The sequence below is a fragment of the Panthera uncia genome, chromosome B4 (assembly GCF_023721935.1).
Source record: "Panthera uncia isolate 11264 chromosome B4, Puncia_PCG_1.0, whole genome shotgun sequence".
Classification (NCBI taxonomy): Eukaryota; Metazoa; Chordata; class Mammalia; order Carnivora; family Felidae; genus Panthera; species Panthera uncia.
Window position 1 is genome coordinate 98,800,308 of NC_064809.1, and position 24,993 is coordinate 98,825,300.

General features: G+C 35.0%; 1 protein-coding gene across 1 annotated transcript in view; it reads left to right on the forward strand.

Annotated features, from left to right (window-relative positions):
• Positions 1–24,993, forward strand: part of NAV3 (neuron navigator 3) — a 353,901-nt gene that overhangs the window by 108,980 nt on the left and 219,928 nt on the right. Inside the window, exons 4-5 of the mRNA XM_049627462.1 lie at positions 12,341–12,413; positions 14,908–15,091. Of these exons, the coding sequence (XP_049483419.1) occupies positions 12,341–12,413; positions 14,908–15,091 (257 nt within the window). The remainder of the gene's footprint in view (positions 1–12,340; positions 12,414–14,907; positions 15,092–24,993) is intronic.

Genomic DNA, 24,993 nt, shown 5'->3' on the forward strand with positions numbered 1-24,993 from the left:
TGTTCAGTGTTTTAGAGGTATATTTGGGGTTTAGCTCTTTATAGCTTTTTAAAAGTATATTCATAGTAAGGTGAGAAAGATATTTCCTAAATTATATTAAATCCAATTTAAAAGAAAAACGGTAATAGCATGAGAATTATATTTTTATGGGAGTTGTCTGGTCTGCCATTAAATTAAGTAAATGTTGGGGCACCTGGTTGGCTTAGGCTGTTGAGCATCCGACTTCAGCTCCCAGGTCCTAATCTTGCAGCTCATGACTTCCAGCTGCTCATCAGGTTCACTGCTGTCAGCCTGTTGGCGTGGAGCCTGCTTCAGATCCTCTGTCCCCTTCTCTCTGCCCCTCCCCTGCTTGCTCTTGCCCCAAAATAAATAAATATTAAGGAAATTAAATAAATGTTGAAAATACAAGAATGCTTTTCTGTATTAACTTTATATTATGGAATACACATTTTAAATGTTCTCATGAATATCAATATTTAAATTGGTTTGTGCTATTAGTAGGACAAATAAAATTGGAACAAAGTGGGGTTCCTGGGTAGCTCAGTTGGTGAGGCATCCAAATCTTGATTTCAGCTCAGGTCATGATCTCCCAGTTCGTGGGATCGAGCCCCACATCAGGCTCTGTGCTGAGAGTGCAGAGCCTGTGTGGGATTCTCTCTCTTCCTCTCTCTCTCTGCCCCTCCTCCACTCATATGCATGCTCCCTCTTTCTCTCTCAAAAAGAAATAAACTTTAAAAAACAAAGGAATTGAAATAAAGTAAGTAACTGCAAAGAATTTACTTACTTACTTACTTACTTACTTATTTATTTATTTATTTATTTATTTAGAGTGTGTGAGCAGGGGAGAGGGCAGAGGGAGAGAGAATCTTAACACAGCCTCCAGCCCAGCACAGAGCCCAACTGGAGCTCTATCCCATGACTCTGGGATCATGACATGAGCTGAAATCAAGCGTCAGACCCTCAACCAACTGAACTACCCAGGCACCCCATTTATTTTTTACAAAGAATTCTTTTTAAATAAAGTAACAATTCCGAATTGGATTCTGGATTCTGTATAATTTGTTTTTCTTTCTTTTTGGAGAGAATATATGTTTTTTATTTTATTTGAGGAAAATTAGTAAGCTTTATATATGTGTGTATAATAACCATTGTGAACTATAGTTAATATTTCAACTATATATTTGAATATCAACCACTTTCTTAAACATTTAGCATGTTCTTTATCCTGATATCTTTAACTTAATTGCTGTTAATTGTTTCCTACCTCTAGGCCAATATCCCAGTAAACACAAAGTACAATCATACCTAGTGTTAGAAAGCATATTTTGTAACAATCCTTTCATAAATTTAGTTTTTATTACCTTCAATAATCTGGTCTTTTTTAAAAGGACTTTCCCCTCCATGTTTTTCAATCCCCTTCTTGAAATTTATTAGAAAATTACCACTTACAGGGGCATCTGGATGTGTCAGTCAGTTAAGCATTGGACTTCGGTTCAGGTCATGATCTCACCGTTCGTGGGTTCGAGCCCTGTGTCGAGCTCTGTGCTGACAGCTCAGAACCTGAAACCTGCTTCAGATTCTGTGTCTCCTTCTCTCTCTGCCCCTCCCTTTCTCACTCTCTCTCTCTCTCAAAAAAAAATTTTTTTAATTATCACTTATTGTAATCAGTGGTAAAATACCTAACAGTGGAACAATTTTATTTTTTTAATTTTAAAGGGTTTTTTAGTGTTTTTATTTATTTTTGAGACAGAGAGAGACAGAGCATGAGCAGGGGAGGGGCAGAGGGAGGGGAAGACACAGAATCTGAAGCAGGCTCCAGGCTCTGAGCTGTCAGCACAGAGCCCAACGCAGGACTCGAACTCACAGAGTGTGAGATCATGACCCCAGCTGAAGTTGGACACTTAACCGACTGAGCCATCCAGGCACCCCAACATTGGAATAATTTTAAAAACTGGTAGTTAGGTAAATAATATACTAAGATATGAGACCATTTTAAATAAGAACTCTTTTTAAATCTGTTAAAACCTATTAGATTAAATGATGCTCTAAAAATTACTTCTATAAAAAGAGAAAAAGGAAATGAATTAGGGAGAATCTTATTCATCTGATCTCAGTATAATCATTTGAAAAGTTTATTTTGAATGAGATAAATTATTGGAAAGTTAGTAGATACACCCAAAGTAGCTGCTTTATTAATTATATTTAAATGATTTTAATATAAAGTCAGTTAAACTGACAGATGTGGATAGACACAGACAAAAATACATGGAATGCCTCTGAAAAATCATATTGCCCAATTGATTGTGTTAGCCATGTTTCAAACCTAGCAAAACATTTTGTGAAATCATATCATAGAAACCAAATTGTACAGCATTCAGCAATATCAGCATCACTTACTGATCGACATGAAAGATTAAATGTCAGTCATGTATATTGGGTGCTATGCTAGATGATTGGCTTGCAGTTTTTACTTAGTATTTTAGCAAACCGACAAAGGAATGGGGTCTCACTGAGCCTACCTGGAGAAGAACCAGTGTTTGGTCTCATGTTTATCTGAGTCAAGACCAAATTGCTTAAACTTACTAATAAATAAGCTTAACAGAAGAATTCAAGTCTTTGGATTTTCAACCCCTCCACCCCTCCTCCTCCTCTTTCTATTCTTCCTCTTTGTCTTCCTCCTCTCTCTCTCTCTCTCTCTTCCTTCTTTAATATTTTGGTCCCTCTTTCTTCCCTCCCCCCCAAGCTTATAATATACATTATTTTTCTTTAATACAATACTTATTTTTCCTATGTATGGAAGGAGTATAAACTTTGGTTAGTTTGGCAGAAGGTGTGGGTATGTGAGCTAAATAAGAGTGTATAGATTTGTGGTAACATTATGCATTTGGCAAATAATTAGTTGTTATAAGTAACTTTAGTCCTATATAGAAGTATGCATTATTTAAGTTTAGAAAAATTTTATAACCTCATAGTAAGATTCTTTGTTTTGTTTTGTCTTCTGAAACAAACTGAAAAGTAAGAACTCATTAAAACCCACACAATGTATCTTCAGCTCAACAAATACTGCGGTCATATTTATAATTTTATATTTGTAAAAAATATTAAACAATATTTATTATTCTCTAATTACCAAGCCAGTTAGAATAGTAGAATTTTAAAGAAAAAATAATTTTTTATCTGATAAAATACTAATGGATTTTCCATATCTATATCCATACCTATATATGTATATATATACACTATACGTACACATCTGTCTAATCACACATACACACATAGATTCTGTTATAGAATATATATGTTTACATAAAGCATTTCTATTATGGATATAATATAATATATATATTAGATATATCCACGTATATGTAGATATATACACATACACACATACACGGATGCCTAGTATGGAACTCGGCTCTTTATAAATATCTTTAATCCTTGTATATTATGTGGAAAATATTTTTAATCCCATTTCATGGATAAGGAAGCAGAGGCTTCAGGAGAGTAAAAACTTTGCAAATTTTTTACCTTGTATAAGTTGCATAAGTAGGATGCTAACCCAGTTTTACTTGACTGAAAAACTTTCAATTATTATACTTACTGCTTAATTAATAAACTGACTCCTTGCATCTAACCACAGACCACTCAGCACAAAAAGAAAGGGATGAGTGAAACAAAATTACTATCCCCTCTGCCTCTCTCTATCCCACAACACAAAGTAACTTGAAATGGAAAAGGGAAGTGGGTGGGTTAGCATTGCAGTGACAGGAGGCAACTAACCAAACTGCATGTTTTACCTTCCTTCCCCAAAGTCTTAACAAATCAAAACTCAGAGGGCAAAGCCTGGAAACGTGCCTGCTCACGGATCCCAGCTCATCCTTAGCCTTGCTAAAATTTCTTTATGTCTACTGCTCTATCGAGTAGAAAATTGTTTTAATTACCTCTGGTTGCTGTTACAAATTATCACAAACTTGGTGGCTTAAAGCAAAAGAAATTTAAGCTCACACAGTTCCGGAGGCCAGAAGTCTACAATCAGTATGACAAGGCCCAAATGAAGGTATCAGCAGTTCTGTGCTCCCTTCTGAAACTGTAGGAGAAATCCATTCCTTGTCTCTTCTAACTTCTGGAGACTGCCAGTATTCTTTGGCTTTTGGCCACATCAGTCATTCTATATGTCAATATGCCAGCATATAAAAGTACATTGGATATTTGAGAATTAATTTGGAAGCATTTAAACTTTGTGAACTTAGACTTTATACAGGACGAGTGGATTTTGCATACTATTTCTGTCTTTCCCTTCAAACTACACAATTTCATCTTTACATTCAACCAGATATTTATTGAGCACTTATTTTGTGCCAGGCGCTGTGTCCTGGCTATCTGTCAGTCATGCAGAGAGCTTGAGTCAGAGGCTGGAAATGTCTTAGTCAGAATGTCTAAATTACATGGAAGTGCCTGGGTGGCCCAGTGGGTTAGCATCTGATTTTAGCTCAGGTCATGATCTTGCAGTTTGTGAGTTTGAGCCCCACATCAGGCTCTGTGCTGATAGTTTGGAGCCTGGAGTCTGCTTCAGTTCTCTGTCTCCTTCTCTCTGCTCCTCCCCCATTCATGCTTTTCTCTCTCTCTCTCTCTCTCTCTCTCTCTCTGTCTGTCTCTGTCTCTGTCTCAAAGTAAATGAGCATTACATTTTAAAAAAAAAAAATTTACCATTTATTTATTTTTAAGAGACAGAGCGAGACAGAGCACGAGCAGGGTAGGGGCAGAGAGAGAGGGAGACACAGAATCCAAAGCAGGCTCCAGGCTCTGAGCTGTCAGCACAGAGCCCAACGTGGGGCTTGAACTCACAAACCAGGAGATCATGACCTGAGCTGACGTCGAATGCTTAACCAACTGAGCCACCCAGGTACCCCTAAAAAAATTTCTTTTAAATGAATGTCTAAATTACAGTGGTAGAAAGCTTAGTGTGGAAGAAAGCTCAAGTTCATTGGAGACTGACAGGGTTGAATTTGAATTCTGGCTCTGCTATTTTATTAAATATTTTTATTAAATATTAATATTAAATTTATTAAAAGTAAGTTATCTTTCCAAGTCTCTATTGAATAGGAAAAATTGTATAAAATTTACTGGAGTTGATGGTGAACATTAAAAGGGTTTTGCATTTGGAGTAAATAACCTATGTGCTTAAAACTCTGTGTGAACTCCCTGTGCTAGGTCATTGAGAGGTGGAGAAAAGTGGCTTCTAAGCCATTTTCCCTGCTTCCATTCGTGACATGTAGTATAGACTTTTTTTCCAAATGGGGCTTTTTTGCCTAGTATGTTGTAAAGGCAATATGTTAAAAATGACATTTTAAAATGAAATACACTAAAGTATAATTTTGAAAAATCAGAGTGCATTGCAAAGAGTATAAATAGAAAATGATGTGTGAAACTTTTATTACTGTCAATAAATCTGTGTATGTGCTGTGTGATCATGTCTTCAAAGCAACACTGCGCATTTCTTTCTTTTGCATAAAACACACCATTAGCTCCCTGGGCTTTGAGATGAGCCCAGACTCCCACCAGGGCACGGCACATGTTTTCCAGTAAACCTCTGTCTATCTCGACGGCCTTCTCTCCTGGCACCAGATTCTCCAGATTTCAAGATGCTTATGCCTGGAGTCCCTGCTGCATGATCTTTCGTCCTACTTTGGATCTTGAAATGGATTGAAGGTTATCACTTTTTGGAGTAGCCTTTATTCACATTGGTAAACAATGAAGTAGTGAAGAAAGATTTAGGTGACTTTTACTCTCAGTATTCCCAGCTCTTCTGAATTCTTTGTCAGCCCTTTAACTTACGGTGTTTCTCAATCATGGCCAGTTCAGACAGTGTTCCTTCCTTGGATTCACCTCATACCACATCCTCTTATTTGGTTAACTCTTCCTAACCTTTCAGCGACTAGCTCAGTCTTCCTTTTAAGGAGAAAAATGTGGGGGTTAATGACATGGCTCTAGTTTTGATATATTCTCTCTTTGTGACTTGGAGGCTGTCAATTGAATGCTCTGATCAACATCTTTCTCAGTATAAAATGGTATAGTAATGGCGACTTCAGATGAAGATATCTTTCTAAGTGTTAGTTAAGTCTTAGTTACTAATAACTTTCTCCTTCCCTAGTTACTTGACCTCTGGTCAGGAATAGGCCTTTGTTCATGCTTCTCCAGGAGTCTATGTTTTTCTGGCCATAACATTTCTTGCATTACATTGGAATTGCTTCTCTCTCCTATAAAACTATATATTTTTAAAGACCCAGGCATGCTCAATGAATAGTTAATTGTTAAATCCATGAATTAAAATAAACATGAAGAATTTTAATCAATGCAGAAACATAACTGCATTTTTAAAATTCTCCAGATGAATTTATATCTGATTAAAACCTTTGGCTAAAATTTATATTACTGTTTGAATTTCGTGATGGGACAGGAGTTCACTCACTCTGAGCAATTTTACCTTTTTTTTTTTTTTTTTTGGTTGAAATCACATTTATTTCATTTATATAGTGACACTACCAGTACACATTTATAATGAAAAAATAAGATGTGTCGTTAATCAAAAATAGCGCAAGTCACAAGAGAATGTACCATCCAGAGATAACAAAAGTTAAATTTAGTCTATATTCTTGTAGACATTCTCTATGTATGATTCATAACAGCATTATCTGGCACTTCAGACATGCCCTAACCGGGATGCATTGCATTTGTAGAAAGAACTCAAACTTTGAAGGATTATGTCTGCTACCTGGTTTACAGTTATTTAACTTTTTATACTGCAGTGTTTTCAGAATCCAAGGGGCAATAGAGGCTTTTCAATTCCAGCTAAAATTCAGCTTTGTAAACATAACTGCAGAGAGTAAAGACTGGCATGCTCTTTTCTCATGGAGCAATTTTGCTCTTGGGAACTCTGATGGGCATGACCGGCCCTCCTTCTGATACCTGTCGACCTTATCAAAGTCAAACTTAGCCCTCAAGTTTAAATGATTGTTCTTCTATGAAGCTTTTCCCAGGTCTGTAGTGAAAATTGATAAGTCCATTCTCTCTACTGCCATAAAATATTGTTTACAATCCTTTTTTAGAATTTATCATATTATGCCTTGTGTTGTGATGATTTATGAATCTTTTTTTTGTCTCCAGCTATTTTACAAGCTCACAAAGGCAAAGACTTTATAATTCATTTTTATATCCCTTCACCATCTAGCAGAGCTCTTTGCATGTAATAAACAGTCAATCGTTGCTGAATGAATTTCTCATTCATTGTTAAGCGTTGGTGCCGATGTTAAATATAATGACAAACTTGGGGCGCCTGGGTGGCGCAGTCCGTTAAGCGTCCGACTTCAGCCAGGTCACGATCTCGCGGTCCAGTCAGTGAGTTCGAGCCCTGCGTCAGGCTCTGGGCTGATGGCTCGGAGCCTGGAGCCTGTTTCCAATTCTGTGTCTCCCTCTCTCTCTGCCCCTCCCCCGTTCATGCTCTGTCTCTCTCTGTCCCAAAAATAAATAAAAAACGTTGAAAAAAATTAAAAAAATAATATAATGACAAACTATAAAGTTGATATTAATCATACCCAGATATTTAGGACCTAAATATATTTTTTCATTAAGTATCGATAACTAAAAGTGAAAGAAACATGTGAATGGACAGGATAGAACCTTGTTAATATTGTGAAAGATGCCTCCAGTCAGACTTTCCAAAACAGATTATACCAGTTTCATGGTAAAAATACTAAAAGGCTAGGTGTTATAAAACATGCAGCTTAAAATGTATGAGTTCAATAAAGAAATGTGGTAATTAAAATTCTGCATTTTTTGGAATAGCTTATGAAAAAATATAAATATTTCCAATATATCCTCTCACTACATTTAATGTTGAAAATATATATTGACCCTCAGGGTTAAAAAATTTTGAAGGCACAAATACACTGATGACTATCTACAGCTTTTGTAAGTGAAAATAATGAAAACCCTTCTCTTCCTCATTTGAAACCCAATTTGTGATTTAGCAATATGCATGCTCATATTTAGCAAGTTCACAAGGCTCAAGATGAATGTACATTTATACAATTAGATGATCAGCGAAATTTGTTTTTGAAAAATGCCTTTGATTTTTCACAAGAGTGTGGAAAATATTGCAAATGAGTCAATGCTCTTTAGAAAAGATCCAAGGGTCATGGCTATGTCTTGAAATTTATGTTTGCAACACTGAGCATAATTCCATGCATAAAATAAGTTGAATAAATGCTTGATGAATGAATAAGTTAAGGGTTTGATTTTATAAAACATAAACACAATTAAATGATAGTGCTCCAAAATACTAATATTAATTATACAAATAGAAACTGCTGAGGTAAAAATATGAACCAATTTCTATTGAATTTGTGTCTTCAGTAAGGAAAACATACAGCAGTCTATTTTTGTATTTATTCGAGGAAAATTGTCTTTTTGTTTAGACATTGTGATAACATCAGATATTTTCATACAACCAAAGCCTCAAGGCTCAGTGCACCCAAACATTTTGAAACCTCCGACTAGATCTTATTGACTGGATTTGGAACTTAGAAATTGGATGTTATTGAGTAGATTTATAACTTAGAAACTTTGTTTTATTTTTATTACAAAGTCAATATTTTTATGTATTTTATGTAGCCATGCTTAAATTGAACAGGAAGAGGGAGGCACTATGGGTGTTCTGGGTAATGAAACGTAAGCCACAAATAGACCCAACAAATTGTGCATGACGTAGTAGTAGGCAAATAAATAAAAGTCTTAGAGTGACTAGGAGGTATGGATGGGACTTTTTCTTGAGCCATATGAGAAGGGTGGTGCCCACAGAACTGAGAATGAATTTTTCTGTATTCCTGCTCTACGGGATCTATATAAAATACCACAGGCATAAGATGTAAAATGCATGAATTCTATAGTATCATGGTCATCCTTGACTCCTCACTTCCTCTTACAGGCCATATCTTCCCACCATATTTCTTTAACTTATGTCCAGAATCTGGCTCACCTTCACAGCCACCACCATTGTCTTAAACACCATCGTCATTCACTTAATTACTTGCAACAGCCACCCATCAAGCCTTCATACAAGGCACCCATTATATGCCTATATTTTCAATAAAATAGGGGCTGATCATTTTATTTTTATTTTTAATTGAAGTGAAACATACATAAAAGAGTGTAAAGTACTCTAATATGAATTGAGGTTAATAAAAACATGGAAAGTATAAAAAATACTCCAATCTCAAGTATATAGGTGATTGCTTTTTTAAAATGTATATACCTGTGTTGTCACACTTGGATCAGAACAAAGGACACTTTCAGCATGCCTGGTCCCCTCCTGCAGATTTCCAGACTTTACCCTTCCAAAGTTCATCACTATTCTGATTTTGTTTTCATTATTTACTTTTACACATCTTGGATTTCATGTAAACTGGGGATTAGAAATATACACTCTTTTATTGGCTTCCTCTGCTCATCTTTCTATGAGATCTCTGCAGGTCAGTTGCTTAATCTGTAAAGAGGAGGATAGGCTGACCCTGGGAGCTAAAATTTGACAACAAATTGATGTTCAGCCCCAACCCACAGAATTTCTGATTTATATTGTCTGGAGTCAGGCACAGAGAATTAGTATATTTTTAAAAATCCCAAAGATAATTGAACCTGTATACTATGAATCAAATGATGTCTCTCCCCTCCCCTTTCCTCCCCATTTCCTCCTTTTCTCTCCCCCCACCACCCCTCTACTCCTTTCTTCCAAAAGTACAGGGATAGGCTGGCCACTGCTCCTTTTTACCTCTATTCTTCCTGAAGTGTGCACTGAGCACCTATCAGATACTAAACACCATCTTAGGTTGCTGAAACTACATGAGTCAACAAAATGTAGTTCCTATGTTCCAGGGGCTTGAAGTCTCAAAAACCCCATGCCTGAATATATAAACAAATATCATTGAATATATTATAATAAAGTAGGCTTTAATAGTCCTACTGGAAATTAAGTATTCAACTACTTGTTCTATTGCTGTTACTTAACTACTATACCAGTAATGCAGAACTGAATTAACTATCTTGAATTGTTGGTACTCATAATGAATAACTATAAAGGAATATCCCAAAATGTTGAATGCCCCTGATAAATCGCTATGTAAGGAATACAGAATGTATTTTAAATATTTTTTTCCTCTACTCTTTTAGGGCCCTTTTATTTTCCTTTCTAATTTATGGTGCATGCTGAAAGAGCTCTTGGTCTCTGATACCCACGCCAGGCACCAGTTTGTTTTTAAGTGGTTTCAAAGGTAGCCAAAAAACAAAAACAAAAAACAAAAACAAAAAACCTATCTTACATTCTTAATTACAGACTCTATCTGTTAACCTTTTGTGGTTCTTACAGTGAATTAATCTGTTCAGGTATAATAAAAATAACTGAAATTTAGGCAATAATAGCCTGTGAACATTTTGCTGTAAATTACATATAAGTTTGGATCAGGAATCTTCCTATTTTCTGTAAAAGGTATATAATTGCTATGGAGTTAACAACAGCAAGACTATTAGGGTGAATGTTTGAAAATATTCAGTTCAATTCTCTTTCTCAGTATTAGACCACAGTAATTATTTAGTGTGTTTTTTTTACTTGTTTGTAATGGTCCTGGAAAAAAAGTTCAAAAGAATATTTTAGATGGATACAGTAGAATATCATCTTTTTCCCATTTCTTTTCCTTCCTCCTCAATTCCTTCCTTCCAAGTCTTATTTTATAGTAGCAAAGTGAAATGTAAATAAAGAATGTAAAATATATTTCAGCACCTTAACGTTATTGGATATTCACATGCTAATGAGCAAACAAGGTGTTTGATCCTGTTGGACTTAGTGACTTCAAATCTATTGTTTCAATAGAATAATTTAAATAAAACTTACTTTTTGTTTTTTAGTAAAACTTATTTTGAAATAAATCCGTAAAATCACTTTTCACAAAACAAATGTGTAGATCTTGGCTGCATTTTTAAGCAAAGAATATCTAATTGAATGTTATTAATTTAGTTTTGCATAAAATTACATTTAAAATGGAATGTAAATTGTTGTCCATTTTATAAGGACAGATTTTTAATCTCTTTTTTTTTCTTTTTCTTTTCTCTAAGAGACACTTTGACCTTGCTGTGAAGCTAAGCTAGAGAGGACATTGGCAGAACTTTGTATGTCCATATGCATAGATTTGGATGATAATTTAATATGACAGAAAACAATACCTTGCCAAGGATTAACTTTAAATCTTCTATTTACTTTAGAATTCCAAGATTTATGGAATACCAAAACAACCCAGGGAGATGACTCATAAAGAAACAGGACTTTCTAGTTTCCTATACTCTTTTACAAATCCTTAGCTGTTTAACTTTGTTGTATAACATGATGGTCAGTATTGAGGTCAACCTGTAAAGTAACATAAATCAGTCATTTGGGTTTTGTTTGTTTGTTTGTGTTTTATGTTTTTTGTTTGCATATCATTCTAAATGGTTACAAGCTAGTAATTATATCAAAACAAACTGTTTAAAAGCCATGGCATGACATTTTTTTTTCAGTTGATTTATTTATTTGGAAAGAAAGAGCAAGCAGGAGAGGGGTAGAGAGAGAGGGAGAGTGAGCGGGAAAGAGAGAATCCCAAGAGGCTTCATGCTGTCAGCACAGAGCCCAACGTGGGGCTGGAACCCATAAACTGTGAGCCGAAACCAAGAGTCAGCTGAGCTACCTAGGCACCCTGGCATCACAATTTTACATTACAAAGACAATACCTATATTTATTTAATCAGAGGAATATACAATTGTAGAAATACAAATACAGTTTTAAAAATAAAGACTTGCTATGATTTAAGATGAAAATTCGCTTTATTTCTTTCATGCTGTATCAACCCTTCTGGCATATTACCAAATCTCACTGATTGAATCTCAATTACCTACATCCAAACATTCTATAACTTGCATAAGCAACAGTCTTCTTCTATGGATGCTTTCGTTGAGACTTATTGGTGAAGCACAAAATCCAGATTTATGTTAAGTAGGTGGGTTGCTAATTTGTAAGAATGCCATTCTTGATCGGGCCTCTATGAATTGTTTGTAAATACCACACTGGACAATGCAAGCTTTATATTCGTTCTTCAGTTAGCCGGAATAATTCTAGTTAAACTCTGGTACAAAGATCTGTAGTATGAAATGAATGTAAAGTATTCATTCTTTCTTTATCTTACTCTCTGGTTTCATTTTAGCTCATTTGTTTATTTAAAAATAACCCTCTAAGTTGCTTTTTCACTGCTTTTCATATTACAGATTGAAAATGTTGATGTCTGCCTTAGTTTTCTAGCAGCCAGAGGAGTAAATGTTCAAGGTCTATCTGCTGAAGGTAAGAAAAGGCATAGTTGTCACAAATAACACCTAAGTTTGTAAAAAAAAAAAAAAAAATTTTTTTTGTATTACAAGAAATGCAAAGTGGGAGCACAAAGTTTCTTAATATATAAAGGAAATCAGTAAAGTTTCCAAAATAATAGAAACATAAGTGCAGTGGTTATTAACCTATGCTTTAATTATTTATATATGTTTCATATTTTGCCAAAACTGTTACTTACATGCATAAGTGTATGAGAGAGGTGTAGATTAACAAAAAATCTTTATGTTATTACCAGTGTATAGTATTTTTGGAGTCTTAAGTAGAGGGATAGATGTGTGCATAGATAACGCTGTGTAATAGTGGACCTAAATACAGGTAAAAATAGTATAATTAATTTGAAAATATTATTTTGTCAATAAAATTTCTATTGGTAGTCCTAGTTGAAATATTTGGTGAGCTAAAATTACGCATCATGAGGTCTTAAATAATTAGCACTAACAATACTTAATAACTGTTGTATATAAAAGCTTTAAAGTCATTAAAGGCTTAAAAGGTCATCATTAAAATACAGAAAAGTGGGAAAAGACTGAACTGGTACAGTCATTTTTTTTTTCTGAGACTTTCTCTTTCACATATATTTTTAGGAAAACTTTTCAAGTGTTATTAATGAAATCTAGTTAAAATTATGAAATAGCAAATCCTTTGAGATCTGCATTAACAAAAACCATCTTATTAGAATGTTAATTTATATATAAAAATTCTGCTTAATACTTGTATATACTCTGACAATTTAGATCTGTTAATGTTTCTACTATGATTATTTTCTGCGAATAGCCTTTTACCTGACACATATTAGAAATATCAGACACCTCTGTTTTAAAATTTTTGCTGTCATTGGAAAAAGGAATTATGTGGCTTCTGAAATACAGTGAACATTTAGTAGAATTATTGAGCTTTCCCAATTTTTCTTCTATATTTATTTTTGTTGTTTTAAATTTCTTTTATCTTTTACATTTATATATGTTGCATAATATTAAATTACTCATTTGGTGGCCAACAAGTTTAGGTTCAAACCTAACTGATAGTTCTATAATTTTGAATAAAAGTGATAAAATTCCCCAGGAAAATATTTCACTTTTTTAGTGGTTAAAAGCAGGTTAGAAAGGCTCCAGTTTGTTCCTTTTATGTCTCTTCCTTTTCATGGGACATCCTTTATTAACACAAACCCATTGGTCTTCATTTATCTTCTAAAAGTATATGAATGCTCAAAATGATTTTCTAAATTAATTAAATATGCATATTAATAAAACCAGAGATTTTTTAAAACCGCTATGATCATCCAGGGGTACATGGGAACATTAATACTTTCTTACCGTAGCCTCTTATCGATCAGACTAATTCTTCTATATCATGGCCACTGTGAGAAGGTTTGGCGGGGGCAGGATTCTCATTCTCATTGCATATGAATAATGCCACTGTGGACTCCATGTGACATTTATAAACCATCAGAGAGCAAGAAATCAGAATAGTTTGTTAATGTCCCTAAACTACAGAAAGGAGGCATGGAACCCTGACCTCACAGGAGGATGTATATTTTATTGCCAACAGCGTGTTTTATTTAGAATGTGATTATAGGTTTCATGGCCTTATTTCAGACTTTACTTCCATCTCTACTCCTAAGTTTTAAGTTATAACTACAAGAGAAAAAAAAGCTAGAGTCAGATTGTAGCTTACTTTGTACATTTAACTTTTTATTCAATATTAGAAACGTTTATAAAGGAGCTTGATGTATTTCTACTAGGATTTATACATTTACATTTATTCGGTTATGTTATCTAATGTCATGGTCTTTATTATTTATTAATATATAACATGAGTTATAAATAAAAGAATTGGAGCATTAAAAATTAATACGATGTTGACTTTATGATATATGTGTGTACTATATATCTATCTACATCTATCTATCTATATTTATAGACAGATAGCTATATTAATAAATTTATTGTTGGGTGATTTAGGACTGCTATAAATCCAGTTGCCATTACAAAGTACACCCGTACCATCCTGATTTATAATGCAGGACAACCAACATTTAGGTGGCTTTTTTTCTCCACTTCGGAGCCATCACTATGTTGATAACAGCTGTGTATTTGTGAGGGCAGCAGAATGCTAAATCAAATGATTAGCACAAGACAGCCCATCCGTTTGTAGGAAGAAGCAAACTCCAGAAAAACTGTAGTTAAGGATCAGCAAAGAGCATGGCTCATCCAAGTTTTGTTCTCTGTACCCCCCATCCCGTGACTCAGTCCCTGAAGCTCCAAGCTATTTGGAAATGCTACGTGTCAGAAATTCACAAGTGACTGAGAGACTCCAGTTGCATTTCCATCTTCGCAGATTTAGTCTAAGACAATGGCAACTAGAATTTCAGTTGTAAAACAAATAATAAAAAGGAAAACCACATTCATTTGTATGTTTTTACTGTTTGTATATTTTCCCTTTGATACAGAAATAAGAAATGGAAACTTAAAAGCCATTCTAGGGCTGTTTTTCAGTTTGTCTCGCTACAAGCAGCAACAACACCATCAGCAACAGTATTACCAGTCCTTGGTGGAGCTTCAGCAGCCAGTCAGCCACGCCTCCCCTCAGGCAGAAGCCAGTCAGGCCAAAAGCCAGCAAGATATGCAGTCCAGGTAAGGAGGGAAGCAGAGATGTGTTTGAAATCAACGTGTCTAGATACAACTCGTTTTTAAATGAGTTTTTGTTTGTGAGTTTGAAAAACCGATTTATGTCGTTGTGTCAGCGTTATGATATTTTTTGACTAATGTGACACAAGTTAAAACCACTTTTCTTTTGGTTGGATGAGCAACATTTATCACTCTGGGGATGAAATATTTGTGTTTGTTTTCTAGAGATGATTGTGGTTTGTATCAAAGTGTGTGAAATGTCTTTCTTGTCAGCGATGCGGCAGGTTATTTCCTTCTGCAAATTATTACTTAGAATGTGCTATTGAGTCCTACTCTGGACTCCTACTCTCTACTCAATTATCTTTGAGTCGTTTGATAAATTCATTAAGTCTGTCAAAAGTTTCAGATCTGTTAAACATAGGGATTTGAGTGTTTGGGGACATACTGTTTTTAATGTATGATTGTGTGTGTGTGTGTGTGTGTGTGTGTGTGTGTGTGTGTGTATTTATAAACACACATGTATGTGTTCGTCTGACTTGATACCGTTGGCTCATTGTAGACACAGCCTGGGGTGAGGTGCTGACAAATCACGGCACCTTCCTTACACTTCCATTACTGCCGTTTTCCAATTTGGACTTTCTATCAGTCAGGGTTCAGCCAGAGAAGCAGAACCAATAAGGGATTAAGAGATTTATTGTGAAGAATTGGTTTACATGATCATGGGGACTCCCTAGGCAAGTCTGAAATCCTAAAGGCAGCTGATCAGGAAAGGCAGGCTGAACTTCTCAGCATGAGCCAAAACTTTTATATACAGGTGGAATTTCTTCTCTCAAGTAAGCTTCCATCCTGCTCTTAAGACCTTTCAAGTGGGGAATCAGACCTACCCAGATTATCTTGGATAATCTCTCTTAAAGTCAGCTGCTGTGGATTTTAGCCACATCCACAAAATACTTTCACAGCAGCACCTAGATTAGTGTTTGATTGAATAAGTGGGACTGAGTTGACACATCAAAAAATCATCACAGAATGAAATTAAGTTAACAAGTTTCATGCATACTGCTCATTTGTTCCTCATCAATGACCAGGGTATCAGGTCATTAGCTCTATTGCGTAAATAGCTGATTGTTTTTCCTTAGTGGGGAGAATGTCCAATATGAAAATACTCACCATGTTGAAGAGTATATATACATATCAAACATATGTAAATATTTAACTTTTTCCATATGTAAATATTTAACTTTTTCCATCTTAGAAGACAAACCTGAAACTTAGTAACACTCGGTTTACCTTGAATTTGTTTTTGATATTTAGTATTGACTCAAAAAGTTAAAGTCCAAATTACATTCACAAAGCACACGCCCCATCCTTATTGTCAAATATTCAACAGTTCAGAAATCTTCTTCTCTTTCACCTGCCAACTAGCCCTTTCTTCATATTAGGAAATATTTCTTTTCTCTATATGACCATGTAAACTCTATTCCCTTTGGCAGATTTTATTCACTAATGAATTATTAAATCAATATAGAAAAATTAGAATTTTATCAAAAAATATAGGGTATACTACAGAGTTCATGGAGTGATAAAAGATATTTCTCATTACTCAATGCAGATATGTTTCTGTTCTTTAAGCTCATCTGGGCTATTTATGATGTAAGTGAAATTATGCAAAAGTCAAAGTGAAAAAAAATACGGAGTAAGTTCTTTGGATTTCCTTAAGAATGGAGAGGAGCGGGGGAAGGAAATAGCTTTTTATTATGTATTATTATTTGGAGGAGTTGGTAGAAAGAGATCTAGATTGTAAAAACTGCCAGAAATAATAATTCCTAGAGTTTGGTGTAAGTTACTTAAACCACGGACAAAAGGCAGGAATAGTAGTGGAAAAAACATAGGAAGTTAAGTGGTATATGTATTGTAGAAAACATGTGACCTCTGGAAGTGATATGGAGTATCGTTTGTCTTTGCTTTACCTCATTCTATTTCTGTATCTGCCATGTGGAATTTCTTGCCCAGAAGTTCTCAGTGGTTATGACCCTTTTGGGGAGATTGTTTTTCTCATTCTTACTGGATATGCATGACTGTTATGGAATTGTGTTTTTTTTTCTAGATACAAAACCCTATATAGTAGGCATGGTAATTTTACACCATTTTGGGGAGAGCCTGCTTATTTTTTTCTCTGAAACGTTTTGAGGAGTATTCTTTTCACCGGTATCCTTTAAGACTGAGGCACACTCCTAAATAATTTTTTCTTATGATAAATTTAATTACTTTTAATTACTTTTTAGACCAATAATTTATAAATGTGGAGTACTTGCTGTAGTAAATATAGCACTTATGTCTCTGATGGAGAGGGGCTACAAGTCTTAATTTTAATAGAATTTATTATATGTTTTGAAGAATATTATTTCAAACATTAATACTTATTTCTATTTGTATAGATTTGGTCAGAGAATAGCCTATGAATTAGAATTTATGTGGACTTATGTACAACAATCGTTGTATGTATTTTTCAAAAGCCCGTAGTGATAATATACATAAGAAAGGATATCTACTATATGTCGTTATAGTAGAACCAAGATAATTAATGCAGAAAAAAATAACCCAGTGACACATTTATCTTCATTCTCCTGAAGTGTGAGTCATAAGTCATGATTTATGAAGCCTTTCTGTTGATTCTAAATCTCTTCCCAAGTAAATAGCTTAAATAACTGGTTGCTATAGTATTCTGGATATTTAGCCAGAAAATGTTCTTACATTTTTCTCTGTCAACTCCAAAAAATTTTAAGGGCACATTGTTTCAGTTCAGTGAGAGTTTTATTTTGTTTTATTCTTTTTGTTTATTTAAAATAAATTGATGTAACTGTATATATTCCCAGAGTATTTTATACATTAAGAATTTGTAACTTGGTTTTGCTATTTTAAAAATAGCTCCAAATGTTTTCAATCATTTGGAACATCTTTCATTTAAACAGACACTTTGACCTAAAGGTTAATAAGTATACAAGAGAGAAAATAAAACATGGACCAAGAGGAATCGAGTGTGGGTAACAAAGTCTCTTTTTTTGGTTTCTCAGCTCTTTCTCTACTTTCGTGTGCATGTTTGTGGGTATGTAGGCTCACATACATGAGAGCATACCTGCGTGTGTGTGTGTGTGTGTGTGTGTGTGTGTGTGTGTGTGTGTGTGTGTAAGTGTGTGTATCCTGCTCAGGTGGCAACAAGAAACTTGCCTCTAGAATCAAACTGCCCGAACCTGGCTCCCAGTTCTCCCACTGCCTAATTGTGTGGCCTGGGGCAACTTGCCTGACGTCTTGGTGCCCATTTCATGAAGTTGTTTTTAGGTTCACTGGGTCAGTACAGCATAAGACACTGTGAACATATCTGGCACAGGTCACTCTCTGCTCAAAGCCTTGCAATGGTCTCAAGTAGCCCAGGTTTTCTCCCACCTTAGGCAATGTGTTCTTGCTGATCCTTTGCCTGGAATACTCTGATAGCTGCTTGGCTAAATCTCTCATCTGCCTCAAGTCAGCCGCTCATCTGTTGCCTTCCCACTGATGCTTACCTAACCACCCTTTTAACCCTGCCTGCGTCCCATCTCCGCTCCCCATTGCACTTCGCCATACTTTTTCTTTTTTTCCTTAGCTTAGCCTTAATCAACCTTTAACCTCAATTCACTTCTTATATCCGTTATTTATTCTTGCCACTTCCCTCTAAAAGGCAAGCGCTGTCAGTACAGCAAGATTTGTGATATCTTAATTACTGGTGTGGTAGTACTCGTAACAGTAATAATAATAGTAATAATTATAATAGTAAGCACAGGGCCTTACACATAGTAGTTTTCCACGATTATTTCTGAAATGAGATAATGTAAGAATTAACAAATCTGTGTTCCACCTGTTTCCAATTTTAAGTAGAAAGATGGGTAGTTGCAAGTGTAAGTAGTTCCAAATGACAATTGTGTGTATTTATAAAATTAGTAGAATAAAAATAATTAAACATATCCTTGACTTGGGGTGGTCATGTTATTAAAATACAATTAGTTTCAAAAAGATGTACAGTGGAAATTCTTATTATTCCTGGAATTATCCATTTGTAGTATCTATATTAAAATAAGGCGGGGACTCGAATTGTAAATTTCTTAAACGTTCCCGGGGAATACTTGGTTATATCTGGAGTGATAAAGCCTTGATTAATCAAGTCTTCAATTCTCAAAAATGTGAATATATTTAACATAAAAATTAAATTCTCTTTGTCAATGATGTTTGGAAGGACTTTGCATGAGTAAAGATTAAAGATCTTGCTGGATTATGTAATGTAAAACATCCTATTTGCATTTATTTAATGTGAATATAAGACTAGTTCCTCCTATTTTTCTGGCTTTTCTTTTTATTTTGAAAATAGTAAAGACCCTTTCTTAAACCAACTGGAAAAATATGAGAAATGTTTTAATAAAATTGATAAAAATCTTTAGTAAGAGTTGAAGTCATCGTTCTTTTCTATAAATTTGAACTAGAAGATCAGAAGATATTATTTCTTTTTCTAGAAAAAAAGTAGAGAAGAATGCTTTAATTTTCAAACTCAGAAAATTCATTTGATCAGTAGGTATGTTTTGGGCATTCAGGTTATTTCTGCTAATCATACTTTTCCATGTGTTGAGTTTTGACCATAGAGTTCTAGTTGACATGAAAGATGACAGGAAGTTTAATTTCACCCAAATCTTACACAATGTCTGACACATGAGACCAGCCAGGAATGAGCAGAATGCATATCATGAATGGATAATCTTCCTAAGAATATCTGGTAAATCATTGTAGTGAAAGAAGATTATAAAACAAAAATTTATTTTTCTTATGTCTTGGTCCAGCTATACATGAAGTGTTAACATGATACTATGTGTAAAAGATGATGATTTTTATTTGCTAAAAGCTTTAAGAAAGAGGGTTTTTTTTTCTTAAAATGTGGACCTTTTTGCTTAATTTTTATCCAGATGATTAAATAACTTTCCTTCCTGTTATTACATAGTGAATTTTACCAACTCGCAAATAGTGATCACTGAATCACATGAATAGAGATTTCATGTTATATAGAAATAAAACATGTTAAAAAGAAAAGAAATTAAGTGTAAAAGTAGAAATAGGTAATAAATCACATAGATCACAGGAGTAAGAAAGGCAGCGACGAAGATATATCTTTCTGAACTACCATAACAGCTATTTTGAGAATTGGGGAGATTATGATTTCCGCAGCTGATCATTTGCCCTTCTGCTTCTCATTTGTAGGAGAAAATCAAATATGTGTCCACTTGCAATTTATACGAACTTTCTCAGAGGACTCGCACGCCAAATAGCAAAATCTATGGACACGTGTTCTTTGAGTGACTTATCTATTCCCTGTGCAGCCCCTTGAAAAGGTTCCCGCGACCCCCGCCACACACGTTGCTCTTGGAACCCTCTTTCCATTGAGGACATTTGCCTGTCTCTTTTCCAGGAAACATCATTTCCTTCTGGGGGATTCACTCAGAAACTGGGACGGCTTACAGCTTTTCAGCCTGGGGTTATAAATCTTGCAAAGTATATTAAGGAAGTTTAATTTAAGATGACAGGAAGGCTCTGGTAATTTAAGCCCTCGTGAACCTGGCTTCAATTAGTTTCTTAACTCAGCTCTGTGTTGTGGCCTATAGTGTGCTCTTCAAAAAAGTCAGTGAATCAATTAAACTTTAAACAAATGAAACGCAAAGGACATTTATGAATATTTTTTAAGTGGGACTTTTTCTTTTCTAGAGAGGAATAATTGAAGGGATAGAGAGTTTTTGTTAATTGCCTGATTTAGGAAACCAAGAGAGTGCAATAATAAAAGAGCATATAATACGCACATACACAGTTTGCTTACGTTGTGCTTTTATTTCACTGTTTAAAAGGCTTGACGACTACTCATACTTCTGTTGTTATAGATGAAGCAGCATCTATACAGTTTTGGTTATTTTAGAGTCAGGCAAACATGGGTTTAAATTCTGCCTGCCAATTCCCAGTGTTGTGGCATTGAGCAAATGATTTTAACCTGTTCAAATACCAGTGTTCTTACCTCTACTATTGGAATGGAGGTAACTGCCTCATGAAGGCATTGAGAAGTCCTCAGAGAGTGATTCATGTATAAAGTGCCTCCTTAGCACAACACTTGGCATGTAATAGACACTCAACTCAGCTACTGACACTATACCTTCTCCCCCTTAAATATTGTGTCATATGTATAATAAAATATATTGACCCATGTTAGAAACCTCAAGTCAGCCTCGTCTCTCCCTTCTCACTTTCTCTGATCACTTCTGTCCATTCCACTTCTAACTTGTATTTGAATATGTGAAAGTAATTCAAAGTAATAACATCCTCATTATTAAAAACAACGGCCTGATGCTCAGACTGTCTCATGCCCAGTCTGATAAACCCTTTAGTTATTATTAAAGAGGTAAACACTTTAATTATTTCAGGTATTTCCTTTGGTAGTTACTCCCATGTAGCTAAATAAAATACTTCTGCACTAGTTTGTATTCATTAATTTGGTCATTCTCTTTTGATTCACACACTCCCCATCTCTCCCATCCTCCATTAATGTGTTCAGTACATATTTTTTAAGCACTTAGCATTCTTCAGACACTCTTCTAGGCACTTGAGATACAGCAGAGGACAAAAGAGATTAAAGAATCCTTGCCCTCTTGAAGCTTACATCTACCCTAGTGATGGGAGACAATAAAAAATTAAAATATGTATCACTAACTGGACAGCTGATGGTAGAGAAAAACAAACCAGAAAAAAAGATCCTGTGTAGAAGCCATATTCCTGCCAATTTAAATATGGAGCCCTCACTCAAATGACATTGAGCAGAGGAGGTAAGAGAACCAGCAGTGTGGCTATCTTGGGAGAGAGAGTTTCAAGCTGACAGAAGACAAGAGCTAAGACCTTGAGTTAGGAGCTTGTCTGGTTTATTTTAAGAAGAGTAAATAACCCAGTTGGGATGGATCAGAGGGAAGGAGGCAGGAAAAGAGTAGGATTAATTCAGATGAAGAGCAGGGAAACACTAGCGTGATGTGACCCTTTTGCCGCTGCAAGGACATTGGATTTTATTCCAGGAGAAATGGGAAGCCACCATATTCCATAAAGAGGTGTAAACAGGTATAAAAATCAAGGGGTCACTCTGGCTGCTTTGTTGGAAATAGTTTTTAATGGGGAGAAGGTAAAAACAAGAAGGGGAGAAGGTCATGGAGAAAAGCTTGGAGTACCATATTGAAAGTGGAGAGGAAGTTAAGTTCAAAATATATTTTGAAGGCAGTGTCAGTAGAATTAGCTGACAGATTTCAAGTGGGATTGGTAAACAGAGAGGAGATTCTCATTGGAAAGGCAATTCCATTTACTGCAAAGGGAAAGAATGTGGGAGGGGCAGATTTGGTATGGAGAAAGATATTTACTTATCGACATGTCAATTTTATGATGTCTACTAGGTATATACAAGAGGAAATACAAAGAAGGCAATTGGACTTGCAAGACTGTATTTAAGGGACAGGCGTAGGCCATATATGAAAATTCTATGAATACAAACATATAGAAATTATAAAAACTGTGAGCCTAGATACAATAAAGTCACCAAAAATCTGTATGCAGATGAAGAGAAGATGAGGACTGGGGCCAAGACCCAGACTGTATTTAGACAATGAGTGATTGCAAGACCTGCTAGAGGAAACTAAAAAAAGGGCAGCCTGTAGAGTCAGAAGAAAACCAGAATTTGTTTGCCTGGAAAGCAAGTGAAGAAAGTAGGCTAAGGAGAAGGAGGAGATTAATAATAATAATTTATATGTAGCCCCAGTCACCATTCTAAGTACTTTCTATACTTATTAATTATTCCATTCCTCACAGCGACCCTCTGATATAGCTATTGTAAGTAATCGTAGTTATCAGATTAAAAACAAAACTGGAAATCGAAAGACCAGTTAGATTGCACAAAGTTTCATGGTTACTAAACTGTATATTTAATCCAGGCAATCTGGCTACAGAGCTTGTGGTTCTAACCATTGCAAACCTACCTGCAGAATGTCAACTGCCTCAAAAATTGCACAAAAGCGGGATGAGCACTGAGATCTGATTCCTGGATTTTTCATTGAAGACTCTGATGAGAGCTATTCAGTGGAGTGGTCACTGTGGTAACTTGATGAGAATCAAGAAGAAATGGACAATCAATGCAAAAGGAGAGAGAGAGGAATTAGAGGTGGTCATTAGTGTGTGGACAGGTCTTCCTAGGATTGCTACTAATATAGTGAAATTTCACTCTTTTTAGCTCTTTTATTGGTTAACTTTGTAACTTTATATAATGAATGAACATCTTTGCTTCTCTCTCACTCAACTGTAGAATATCTTTGGGTGTTCTGTATTATAAAATATGGCTATTAACATTTCTATTCAGTTCTCCGCCTCCACTAACAATTTCCATCCTCTGTCACCTGCACTCTTAAAATTAAGGCTCATAAGATTTACATTCTATTTTGTACAGATTGATTCCAAGATTTTTCAAACCAATGGAGTACTTCTATAATGGGTATTAGAAATATGTTCTGCAGAATCAAAACATATACTGTGATTCTTTCCTTTTCAACAGCTGTCTTGAGTTTCTATTGAAAGTTGATATGTGTTTGAATGCAGTCATTAACTAATAGACAATTTTAAGAATGATCCAGGGTTGCTCTGTGCTGACAATGCAGAACCTGCTTGGGATTCTCTGTCTCCCTCTTCTCTGTCCCTCCCCCACTCACCCTGTCTCTGTCTCTCTCAAATAAATAAACTAAAAAAAAAAATTGAAAGAATGAGCCAGTGTTCATTTAATGATGCTTTAGAAGGATAAGTCCAGGTGTATTGAGGAACCCCTCCATGCCAGCATTCCTTTTCTTGGATTATTCAGTTGTTGGTAGTTAAAATTGCTTCTTGTTTGTTTGGAAGGTTAATTAATTGGTTTGTTTATATCCGGCCATAGAGCGGTCATTGATAGTGATTGATGTGGATATTTGATTAATCTCCTTTTTGTAGTCTCTTTATTTTACCTCCAATTTCCTAGTCCAGCTTCCCTCCTTATTCTTCTAGACTGAATCCTCCCTGCATGTGTACACTGGGATGAAGCTTCTCTTCCTATGTGTTTTCCATTAACATTACTCCATTTATTTTCAGTTTTTCAAAGTCTGTTGAAGTCTCTTGTCCATTGATGGCTCTTGTCTTCTATCCTGTTATTCTTGATGTTGTGAACCTAAACCTTCATTATTCCCTTTTAAGCGTGCTAATGGCATCACATTAGGGAAAACAATAACATGAATTTGAGTCTCAGAAGGCATGGGCCGAATCATTTTTGGTTCTGATAACTTTCTTTTTTCTTCTTTAAAAAAAATAAAAATCCATTAACTGAGTCTAAGTCTCCAGATGGATAATAAAAATATTGTAGTTCTACCCTACTTTTTCGAGGGAGTTAGGAGAATATAATATATAAAGTATTAGACTGCCTACTAATTTCGAGTTTAACTTAAGACTTGTGTTTTTTGACATAAATGTATAAGTAAAAACAATAGTTAGCCAGTGTTTTATAGTTTGCTCTTAAAACAACCAACAATGTGATTTGTGTATCATCGTATCCTGTGACTCAGGATAACTTGTAATTTATTTCTTCAACATTTTACCATAGGACATTTTCACATCCTTTTTGTATATTTTACAAACATTGTCTCCCAAACACTAGATGTTGTTTGGTTCGATTTGATTTTTAGTATGTATAGGGGCACTTCTCAAGTAGAGCACTGATAATGTAGACTTAATTATTATACCTCCGATTTTTATACCATATGAAATTATTTTATATTAATCTGTTTTCCACTAGAGACTGCATTCAA